The 12,729-nt window shown below is 29.8% G+C and overlaps 1 protein-coding gene across 1 annotated transcript in view; it reads left to right on the forward strand.

Moving 5' to 3' along the window:
* LOC111027300 (rap guanine nucleotide exchange factor 4) overlaps positions 1-12,729 on the forward strand; it is a 193,633-nt gene that overhangs the window by 163,590 nt on the left and 17,314 nt on the right. Inside the window, exons 5-6 of the mRNA XM_022305623.1 lie at positions 7,163-7,214; positions 10,074-10,183. Of these exons, the coding sequence (XP_022161315.1) occupies positions 7,163-7,214; positions 10,074-10,183 (162 nt within the window). The remainder of the gene's footprint in view (positions 1-7,162; positions 7,215-10,073; positions 10,184-12,729) is intronic.

Genomic DNA, 12,729 nt, shown 5'->3' on the forward strand with positions numbered 1-12,729 from the left:
AACAACATATACATATTATTTTGATTTATCAATGTATAATATATATATGTATGTAATTTTTTATATGTAAGCCCCCCCCCCCATTGAAAATAGCTGTGTATGCCACTGAGATCGATGGGGATTATACCGACATTTCTACGTCGATTATATTCATCCTTAGCTCTTCTCGCTACTTGACTTGCAGGCTTGCAGCATCGGGAGTTGTACGACCTAAGTTACTAAGTATAAATTATGGAATTTTGAAGAACCAAAATATATTAAAAATAAAAAAATGACTCCTTAGTAATTAACCATGTATACCACGAGTTAATCTATCAAAACTTACCAAAAATCGATATTAAATTAAACTTTTAAATAAATTTAAAAAACGGCGAACTTGATTTAAAATATATTATTGGCAAAAAAATAATAATACAAATCAACAAACTTGCCTGATTACCTAACCAATGGCAATCAATATATTATTAATATTTTAATCTAAGTTTATTTTTTTACTCATTCCTCTCAGAACTGTAATTTCATCCGATTAAATGTATGCCTTAAAACAAGAAGATGAATGAAAGAAGTAAAAGCGTTCTCAAGTGATGCCTTTACAAAAGAAATAAGTCCATTTTTATATATAGATATGTTTAACGTTTAGTTCAACAACTTCACCAGTAGTGAAATTTGTACAAATTTGTAAATACAATTTCAAAATGTTTAAACCTCTCCCTCCCCCATCAACATCATCATTCGAGAAAATCGTAAATCACTTAGATGGAGACAGTATTATGACGTGACGCTAGCGCCTTAAAGTGGTTTTGGATTTTACGAGTGATGGGGAGTTTACATATTTTGAAATTGTGGTAGACAATTTGTGCAAATTGATAATAATAATTACTGGTCTTGTAGTTGTCGAGCTAAATTTGAAACACGCGAATGAGCGTCACGCAGCTCATCAATATAAATATTTCATAAGTTGAATATTGCTTATTACCACTCTACCTGTTGTATAAATTTAAATAAAATTTTTTTTAAGTTTATGCAAGGGACTCCAGTGAATGTACACGATAACAATCACGAAGTGATCAGTGATCGTGTTTGGTATAATATCAATAAGATTTAATGATTATTCGATTGTATTTTTTAGGTTTACGTTTTTGGGGGTCAAGTTTATTTGGTTTTTTGTCGGTTAATTATTTTTCTGTCTAACTAAGAATGGCTGGCTGCAATAACAAATCGACTAGGTTTCCGTACCTAATGGTCTACAATAGCATAAACGCCAAAACATCTTTACGCAACACGTACATATCCTCGCCGGAAATTCGACCAAAACACAACGTGTCGCTGAGTCACGTCTGTTATCGTTAAATTATCTTGCGATGGGAAGTTACTGGAATCGGTTCGAGTGAAACGGAGGTGGCCTTTGCGCACGCGCAATATATATGGACTTCCGTGATCATGTTAATATAACCGTCTACGGTATAATAATAGTATTATACATTATATTACACAATTTCCGTGCCATTGCTCCACTAATTGACCGATGTTAACCACCCGACGTGGTTGAAAATTTGAAATTACAAAATACACAATATAAACCAGTGTAGAACTCGTCACGTGCTTTATTCCTTTGATGTCAATCGTTTTTAACGGGATCCACCAACAAACGAAATTAAATCACGTGCATTATAGTTCTCTGTAAGAAATCGCGAGTAAACCGTTTACGTGAACACGTCAATCGACTTGTTCACAAATCTTTAACCCCGGAACTGCTGCAATGTAATAAAATAATGTAATACATTATAAAATCGTGGTCACTTCATCAAAACGAACACTTTTGAGTTATAAGGTGGGTATTTAATTACTTTAATTTTTTTATTTCAAATATGTCATGTTTCCGAAAATACGAAAAATATATGTGAAATACTTATTTGATAGTTTTTTTTTATTTAAAAACACAAAATTCTAAAACAAATAAGTACTATAAAAATACTGTTTTGTAACAAATAACAATGTATAGATGTTCAATATTTTTGAACAGCTGTAAACACGACATATGAGGAATCTTGTATTTCATTTTAAAGCTGTTTGACAACAAAATGGTATAAATATTAATTGGAAAAAAAGGAAAAAGTTTGAAAATTTAAGATGCCTATAAGGCTATAAATAACGCAAAAAGAACCAAAATATTTAAAAAATGATAACATATATAGGTAATGATAATATAAATATTTGATGAAACAAATAACAAAATCGATTTTGTCGAAAACTAGTGTTGCCTAAAATATGCTCCAGTTTTTTTGTCCATTGTTTGTAACTAATATTAGTTCTTTCAAATTATTTAATAAAATACTATCAATTTGGAGCTACCCCCATCCTATTAAGTAATAACTATATCCAATTTTCGAAATGTGATGATGACACAAGGCGACAAGACAGTAAGAAATATATAATAATTTAAAAAAAAAACAAATATAATTGTAAATCCAGCACATTTATTTCTCCGTTCGGAAGCTCTTATTACAAAAATATAAATGATTTTCTTTTATTTTTAACATCAGCTATAAAAGTTATTAGCTTTCATAAATATTACATTTTTACGTTACATAACACTGTACATTTCATTTTTTTTTAAAAGATAATAAATTATATTGAAAATGTTTAAAAATGGACCAATCGCTTCATAAAAATTGTTCGGAATGTTATATTAATTTCTTCATCGAAGTTAGGACAATAAACGATGGTGTGCTTGATGTAGTTGTTTAGCATATTGCATATATTTTATCTTGCATATTTTAAACAAGAGCCGATCTGTCTTTGTCATAAGGTATCCATGTGTGACTTTGGTGTGGTCTATTCTTGGTCGATTCAGAATCACCTCTTTTTTTCCATTTATATATGACTATATCTATGTATTTTGGGCAGAGTTCAACAGAATGTTTGATTTATCTAAATTTGAAAAGATAATCTATAAGAGTGTTGTTATATACTCGTTACAAAAATAATTGATTTACTATTTAGCTAGTAGCTACACAAGTTCTTAAAATATTTATCTACAAGTTATTTAGGAATATTTGTTTGTGTCTCGAGATTCGCAAAATAAAATAAAATGACGAGAGTCACATTATAAATACATGATATTATAGCAATATAATAATGGAAACAAAAATAACAATAGTAAGGGTTATATAGTTCCAATATGGACTCGACCGATTTTCGCCCACCCTCAAACCTACTACCACTTCACTGGCTGTAAGTTGTATACAATATTTAAATAATTAATATGTACCTACATCATAAAGTGATTGATGGTACTACGCGTGATGATTAAAAAATAAAACCGTAGTAATAATACGTGAAAGTAAAACTGTATGATATAATATTTTAATGGGTACATATAAACGTGAAAACTATATATTAAAATACTATATAGAAGGTATTAAGGGATCTGATGGTCTTTTCTTTTATGGTGTTTTCTCCCTACTTTTAATAATAATATTTTGACGAGATTGGGTGGATCGTAAAATATATGTAATATATAGTCATTCGTTCCAGTTAAAATGCATTACGACTTATTGCTTTGTTTCATTTTCCACATAAAACATATTTAAAAGCAGAGTATTTACTGAATACCATTTGAAAATACCTAAAAAATAATGTTCGTCTAGTTTGAAATTTCAATCACGGTAGTAAAGCTTACAGTAATTATTATTATTTCGTAGAAATTTGATACAAAATATAACAAAGTTCAAACAAATATTCGACTCGTATTTGTTTTTGTTAAGTTGATCTCTTCTAACTACAATAATAATTTTCACGAGTGCTTTTGAAAATTCCAAAAATAATTTCATCTCAAATATCCAGTTTTAAATTTGGATTTTTTCCCGTATTAACAAATGACAAACTAAATATATTAAATCTTTTAACGGCCAACACAAGTATCTGTTCAAAAGTATTAACATTTTTTTTAAATATTTCTTCTGATTTATTTGAAATCATGACAAAACCAAATTTTGAAGAAAAAAAAACTGTAGTTTTACCATTGTTTTTCTTGTAATATCTTTTTTTTTATTTAGTATACATATATTTTATTTAACACTTCAAGAGTATTTATTTAATTCATTATGGCTTATAATAAAAAGTATAGATGGACCAAGAGGTTTAATAACCTATACTAGACTCGTCTAGTCTTTAAATATTTATAACTAGTAAGCTACTAGTTCTAAATTCTATTTATATATATTAAAATACTCAGAAATATATCCTGCTTTATAATGACTTCAAATAATGAAAAAAAAATACTAGCCAAAACAGCTTCTATAAGGAAAAATGAGATTTTAAAAAAGTTTTAAAACTCTTATTATCTATATACATTTTTGTATTGATGTTTATGTCAATGAAATTATGAATTTTATAATTAGATATTTAATTGTAATATTATGTATACATATGTATGTATCTAATGTATATTAAGTAGGTACCTGCATATGCTGTATATTGTTTAATTTAAGCGTACAAAGTACAAAAAGTGAATTAAAAAAGTTGGCATTCAAATATATTATATTATGTGTAACAACTAAAAGTTAAATAAATATATTTAGTATTTATGTTATTATTAGTAGGTATATGCAAGATTTATATTATTCAATGTATAGAATTATATATTATATTATGTCTCATGTACCTGAAATTTAACTCCGTTGTTTCTGGGTTATATGGTATTAATTTAAGAGGAAATGTAAAGTGTCTCCATTGGGTGAGTTATTTTTTCACACGTCTCTTGTCAAAAATGAAAGTGTATACATACATATATCCGCACACGTGCTTGTTGTAAATTCTATATTACAAATCGTTTGTTTAAAAAAAAAAATTGGGGGAAAACGTTAACATCGACGTAAACAATACAACCGAACTATTAAGAATTAAGAATCAAAAGAAAGGTATAACAAATTTTTTTTTTTAAGAGCGAGAGCAGTTGTTTTTTTCTGTTGTTGTTGCTTTAGTCTGTTGTATTTTAAAATATCCTATTATTTATTTTTACGAAGTCAAAGAGAAGAAAAAAAACGCTATGCTAAAAAAACCAAATAAATAAATAAAAGATTCGGGGTATTAGCGCTATAAGGAGGGAAGTATAAAGTAGGTACTAACCTGAGATAACAAAACCTTTTAGTTCCTCCATTCCTCCGTGTACGCGTTTCTGTTTCTTATTTTCTGTGTTTCGTCGTATTCGTACTTCATCCCTTTTTATCACATAAAAAAGGCGAACAAGAGCTGAATTCATTTACAGACGTTAAACACCGACTCTTACCGCACAGGCGTCGTAAAAACAGCGATGGTGATGTTGATGGTGGTGATGACGATGATGCAACGTGCATACATTCCTCTCTCTGCCGATGTCTTCATTTAGTTCATTAAAATCTATAGAATAGGTTTAAGATCGTAAAAGTGTGTGCACGGGTGATCACTATTTACAGACACGTACTGGCATATTATATATCCATTGTGTTTCGCCGATTTCGATCACATGGGAAGCTTTTAATCTGGAGCTTAACTCATACTTATATATTATCAAACCTTATATTAATAACATGATTTATCATAAGCATATAAGCTTTTATCGTGAATAGGGGATGAAAACCTTTTTTTTTTTTTTACATTCATAGAGTATTACATTAACAAAAGAAATCAAACTATCTTGTTTAATTATCATTCCTTTTTTTACATAAAAAAGAAAATCGTGGTTCTTGATCTTTTTTAACATTTTCATTATTATAATCGCATAGAATACACATTAATCTTAAATGCTGGAGTACCAGCCCGAAATAAAGTAAGAATCTAGTTGTTGTTGTTTTTTGATTGGACTATTTTTATGTATTCTTTATAAAAAGTCAATAAATCGTTTAAAACTATTTATATACAATTTAGTTAAAATATTTAAAGAAAATCTGTGGTCTGTGAAAAAATATAAATATTCTAAGTACTTAAGTACCTACATCAATATCAATACATATTTAAACATTCTCCTTCCGTGTCTTAAATTTATTTTAATACGTGCTTAAAAAACGGACACTATACAATGATTTCGAAAAAAATCAAATCATAGAGAAATATCGATTATGTAAATTTATAATTTTGATTTTCACAAAATATTTATGTATGGTCTAGTTAAGTATACTAGAATTATACTGTTTTTTGTCAGTTGTAATTTTTTAGTGTTGCAATATCGTATTCGAAAAAATCAATGGAAGTCATTCTTCTTTTTAAGTGTTTAAATATCTAAACTCATATGCATATATAACAACTGTTAGGTATACAATATATTATATTTTTATCAACAATTTTAGTCGTATGATATTTTCCTCGTTTTTTTTTATTTAAGCCGCTTCTCCAATTACTTTACCTTAAATGTGTGACGTGTAATTACAAAAACATTTTGGTTGTTCAATCATCAAAACATTTTAATTAAATTGAAATTTATTGAAACTCTGAACTTTTAAAATATTTTGTCTATATATTTCGAAACTCATTTATTAATAAATCAAATTATCTGAAAGGTTAAAATTTATTTTAAGATTTATTTCATAGACAGTACATTTATAATTTAACTCATGTATAAACGAAAAAATTCTTCATTCAGTAAATCATGTCTTTTTATTTTATATTCATCATAAATCTTGTCATCGTCGAATTTGTTTATTGTTTATTTAGAAATGATTGTAAAATTCAAAAAATCTCATCAATAATAATATATTTATAACTAAACATTACAAAATGGAAGAATATTATTTAAAGTACAAACGACCGTGGATTTCATAAGTGACGAATAAACAAATAAAGTTGATTCGGGTGAAGAGCAATTTTAAATACAACTGGCAGGTATTTGCTTTATTACTTATTGTCTTTGAGGTGGCGCCTTGTCTTGTATAGCTTTATATAGAGCTGTCTCAACTTGTTAACATTATAAAATGTCAATTTGTTACATATTATTATATACGTCACAGAATAGCTTCAATACGAAAAATAAATCAGTGGTTTACATTTGAAATATTGTTATGTTATTTGTTATACTTTTGTATTAGTTGTATATTTTATTGAAGTACTTAAATAAAAAATTGTTATGTTGTAAAAAAAATGCATTGCTGCAATATTCTAATGGATTGTAAAATTTATTTGATTTCAGAAACACTCAAATTTGATGAAAGACTTAATTGCTAGCAATAAACTAAGGAATGGTATGTTATTTTATTTTATTGTTTTAATATTAATCATACTCCTAAATACCCAACCATTGGTTTTTAAGTATAGGTACTTATTTTAGCAAAGTATAATCAATAATTTTGATGAACACCTACCGTTTTTTAGACAATAAATATAATTTTTGGAAAACAAGTTGTGGTTTATGGTTGTTCGAGATGTAACATAAAAACAGTTTTTGTTTATTTAATAATTAATATATCGGATAGATATATTAAAATAACAAATAACACAATATTGGTGATTATATTTACTATTTTATCTTACTAACACTCTATAGTTGTAGGCTACAACTATGTACGATATTATAATTAATTAATGTATTTGTTTATAGTTGTATATATACATATTATTAGGCAATTATTTATTTATATATACTCCAATGATCCGATATGATGATACAATTACATTTTAAAGATTAAAATCTGTATGGTAATTGAGTAGGCACTTATTATCATTTATCATAATATTTTCAGTTGAGTACAGACTACTGGCAAGTATTTCATATTTATTTTATGAATAAAATTAACTATAAATTGTTAATATAAGCTATGCATTATAATGGTATAATCATAAAAATCTTTACTAAAAATTTAAAATACCAGACGCGGAGTGGAAATGATGTACAATGCGTCGAGGGGAAACCTGCAACCATTGACAAAAAACTTTAATTAAAGGATATAATAGTAGTTCATAATATTAAGATTGAGAGGGTTCTGTATAATAACTTTCCATGGAATGCTACGGGGTAGATCATTAAATTGAGTTCGAGAGAAATACTCAGAAATGTATAAACCAACCCCGTCAACATTTTACTCTGAAATTTCAAATATTATGTTGTTAGTCAAAACAATTGTTTTTCATTTGAATATTTAAAAATTAATTAATTTTATTAAACAATTGATGTGATTATAAAGGTTTTATTTTGATGTACCTACCTATAAGAGTATAAACGACGATTTATTAGATGTTTTTTTTTTATTCATAATATCGCGTTTTGAATAAGGTTCTTCGACCAGTCAAAATGCAACACAGCTACTATTTAAATTTTTCTAAATCTTAATAGTGAACAACAACATTATCCTTATATTTATATTTATATTTAGTCTTATTTTGGCATTAGCTTAAATTTTAGTAATAATATTTAACAAAAATATATTATGACCCTGTTCTTCCCAGCTATGTGCGATTCCGTAGCTGCTCAAAGCTACCACCTAAAGGTCCGTTCGGTGGCGTACACGTCATCATTATATAGATACGTAATAATGTTCACAACAGAGATCATACGAAAACAACGAATAAAGTGTAATCGAATATCTACTTATTTCATGCGTGATGCAGAGTGCATTAAACTATATTATATCAGACGTGAATCATTTGAATACATCTAAATAAAATACAAGGTGATTGTTTTATTACTGTACATTTTCCCTGAGCATTATCGCAGCATTTGATGTGGCTGAAATACGTGTTTTTTTTTTATATATAATTTCATTATGTATCGAGTCGTCATTGCGCACGGCATGTCGAACGCAAAATAAAATTTATTTTTAAATACTAAAAAAATGTTTGTGTATCTAACGCGAGTAAACACTACTATACACAACAGAATCACCCTGTGCATGCAATAACCACGTGGGTGGTGGGTGCAATGTAAGCGCCGCAGAGTTGTGTGCACAGTTTACGTGTAGGGTATTTATTATGAACGTTGAGCTTAGATGTAACGGCGGTGTACCCATATTATGCGTTAGTAACCATGAATTATTTACAATCACAGAATCGGATCCCTTTATATTATGAGTTCTCACAGTGTCTAAACCGCAACAACACTACCGTTCACGTCGGATTGAGCTTGACGAATTTTCCGTTGGTGCATAATCGTATGCCGTTACCTCAAGCCAGATTGGTTAATCCTGTTGTCACCGCGGCCTTTTAAAAAAAGGCCAACAACGCCTACCCGGCTACGGTTTATATATTATTATATATGTGTGTGTGTGTGTTTGCATTGAACGGGGTGACACGTAATTTATTTTTTCTCTCTGTGAAAAAAACTACCTTTAGGAGAAAAAAAAGAGACGAAATTCGTAGGTATACGTTGTATGTTCCGGCTAAAGCTTTTAATTATATAGCCGCGGGAGGATTTGATTGCCGTCCGTACTCAGCGGTAGCGACGACGGCGGAAGAGAAAAAAAATCGTTTTAAATCCATTTTCCGTACAACAGTATAAGAACAACGACGCCAGCGAGATAAGATGGTGTTTTTAATTAAAAATTAAAGACGATGGTAAACAACTGTTAAAATTTGAGATCTATGAGCTGTCCAGTATTATTTATTATACTTAATATAATATGCTACACAATATTAAATAAGTTGAATCGTGTGGTACACCTGATAGGTATTATATATATATCACAATTGCATAATTTTATTCGTTTTTAAGTAAAATAATATTCACAGACGCATTTCATGAGATTATCAAAGGCTTTCCATGATGATTACAAATTTATTATTTGAAAATATTTCACCTCACTCTTACAATTACGAAACACCCAATAAGGCATGACGCAATAATATTATTTATTTGTAGAAATATTTTCAAATTATTCAGTGTGCCAATATTTAAAAATACCCGATAATAAATTATGATTATAAGTTTATCATCCTAGCACTTCAACAAAAAACTTATATCAAACTTTTTTAATAAGACTTGAAACTCAATTTCTCTTTCCATCGTGATGCTTTGTAGTTTGTATTTTTGTAATCATTTTTTATCGTCATTATTTATTTATTATGATTTGCGGACTTCACGCCAATTTTGAATTTATTTTTTTTTACAGGTATGGCCGGTGGAAGTCTATCCAAGTGCCAATCTCCTCCACCTGTGATGACTCAGGCGCGCAGAACGATTACCCCTGATAATCCTGATCCGGCCGAAGTCATTACGGAGGTAAATATAAAAACACATTCAACTTGTCCATTAATAAAATATACCAATTTATTGTACTATAATCGATTTTTCTTTAGTCAGCAATTTCGATGCTGAGAAATTCAATCTCTTGAAAACTGTTAGCAATAAGATTGATAATAGTATTTAAATTAAAAGGTTTTTCTACTAAAAACGCAATGAGCTTTGTATACTCGCTTATATTTATGCACGATATTATTATATTGATTTCGTTATGGTTATTACTTATTTTAACAGATAGTAAATAACAGTCTTAAATATTACGTTCATTACATATTTTAAGAAAATATATGTCTTGATAAACTCTATGAGGGCCTATGAATAACGACCAATTAGTGTACATTGCAGAAGTTCTCAAACTATTTTGGTTCACGCCTTTCTAAGCATTGGATGTTACTGACGGGCAGCCACCGGTCGCAATCATATAAATAAAAACATTTTATTTATTTTATGCTTTTATTAATAACGCTGCGCTTAATTTCAATATCGCGATAACGAATAAATTATTACACTAATAATACACTCAAATGAATAAATAAATATTATTGATTCAATGTTTTTTTTTGTTTTTTTTTTTTTTACTCAGACCATAAAATTAGAATATTAAAATATACTATACTCGTATTTACTATTTAGTACAATAAGAAATTGAGAACAAATAAAAAAATACTTAAAGTTACAACGCCTTGTATTATATTCCTATCATAAATTTCTATCATTGAAACAATAAGCATTCTGGACAATAATTATTATGCCCCAACTACTTTCCCCATTCGGCCTTTCAATGTCCTTCTCCACGTATTGGTCAAGAGAAATATAAAAAAAGTTTTAACTAATTTATACCTATACGTATGATATATATATGTGTGTCGATTAGGTAGCTGGTCGTTAGTATAATATAAAGCTCATAAGTTATAATATACAATAATAATTATTAATATTTGATTTCGGTAGGTATTGTACGTTATATTATTGAAACAATTTGGACATACGCGTCCATAAAAGCGGCGGCCAAGGGATACGATATGCGACTTTATAACTGCCACCTGTTCTTTCGTACATTAAAACGTGGTACACTAGTTCCAATATTTCGTATCACATAATATTATATATTTACACGGTTCCATTCCATGTCACCGCTTAATCGACCTCGACGGACAAATTGGATCGTACAAGCCTATATGTACGCATCCTAGAAATTCGCTATATTTTCCCTTCAAATTAAACCAGAGAGTTTTTTTTTTTTTAATTTCCTGGAACAAATCGATGTAAAAATGAGATGTACGTACCGGTTAATTATTTATCAACGGGCCGGAGGAGTTACGCCGATTTCGATTAATTGTCTCCGCCTACACTTTTAGTATTTTCCCTAATTATGCCATCACATTTCAATAATTAATACAATAAGAATAAAAATTGACTACTGGGGAGAGAATGAAGGGGGGAGAAACCAATTCGCACACGACTTTCTGACTATACCGGTGTAACACAATTTTGGACCGCATCGATTAACGGGTAGTAACAAATCAGCACCAGTTCGTCCCATCGAGTTACTAGGTTACATGGGCGTAGGTAGGAAATATTTTCGGAAGGGGTTTTTGTCTAAATCCTAAATAATATGCGAGTTAATAATATCCTCGAACAAATTCACAAAAAGCTCAAGATTGTTTCATTTAATTTCGGGGGGTGCTTGAACACCCAACCCCCCCCCTTACCTACGCCCATGCTAGGTTATGATGCGAGACTAGGGTCAATTGCAGTAAACGACCGTCGTATGCGAATCCTATAGCTAACTGAACCAGTGAATAACATTGGTCGGTGACTAATGTGATTACAATCCTCGGGAAATGAGTGACGCGTATCGTCGGACCGGAAGCGACGAGGCTCGCAATTATTAATACAGTTATACGTGTACGGTGATACTTTAGTTTTTCCGAGTGTCACATGACACAATAATGGCAACACCACACCATTTTCTTCAGACTGACTGATCACGTCTACGGAAATTATCACGGTTACCCGCTCACGAGTATACCGCATTCAATGTTTCATTAGCCGTTGATTGCGGTCTTAAAGTTAACATTGAAAACCGGATGGCGAGTGTTGGACGCTGAATTAACGGTCGGGGGACACAGTTTTCTTTTATGGCCTACGTGTTGATTACCCGGTCACGAACAAGCCGAGTTCATAGGGACATTGTCTGTCGTGTCGTGTGAATTTTAACGTATTCTGCAATTGACTGTTGTATAATATAATCATGGCATCATTCACAAAACATGATGTGCCGAGAAATTTCTAGAGTTGGGGTGAGTTCAATTTTCGGACGTGGACACAGATTTATACACTAACTATAGATCAATTTTAATATAGTACAACAATATAATACATATAGACTTAACACCGAAGGCAATTATAGCTATATGCGAGTGTCGAGCGGTTCTATTGTCAATCAAATCGTTTTTACGTCGTCGTCAGTGATTACAAATTTCGATTACAAATGTTTGCGAGCTCATTTTCTGATGATAATA

Source organism: Myzus persicae, unplaced genomic scaffold (genome assembly GCF_001856785.1).
Source record: "Myzus persicae strain clone G006 unplaced genomic scaffold, MPER_G0061.0, whole genome shotgun sequence".
NCBI lineage: Eukaryota > Metazoa > Arthropoda > Insecta > Hemiptera > Aphididae > Myzus > Myzus persicae.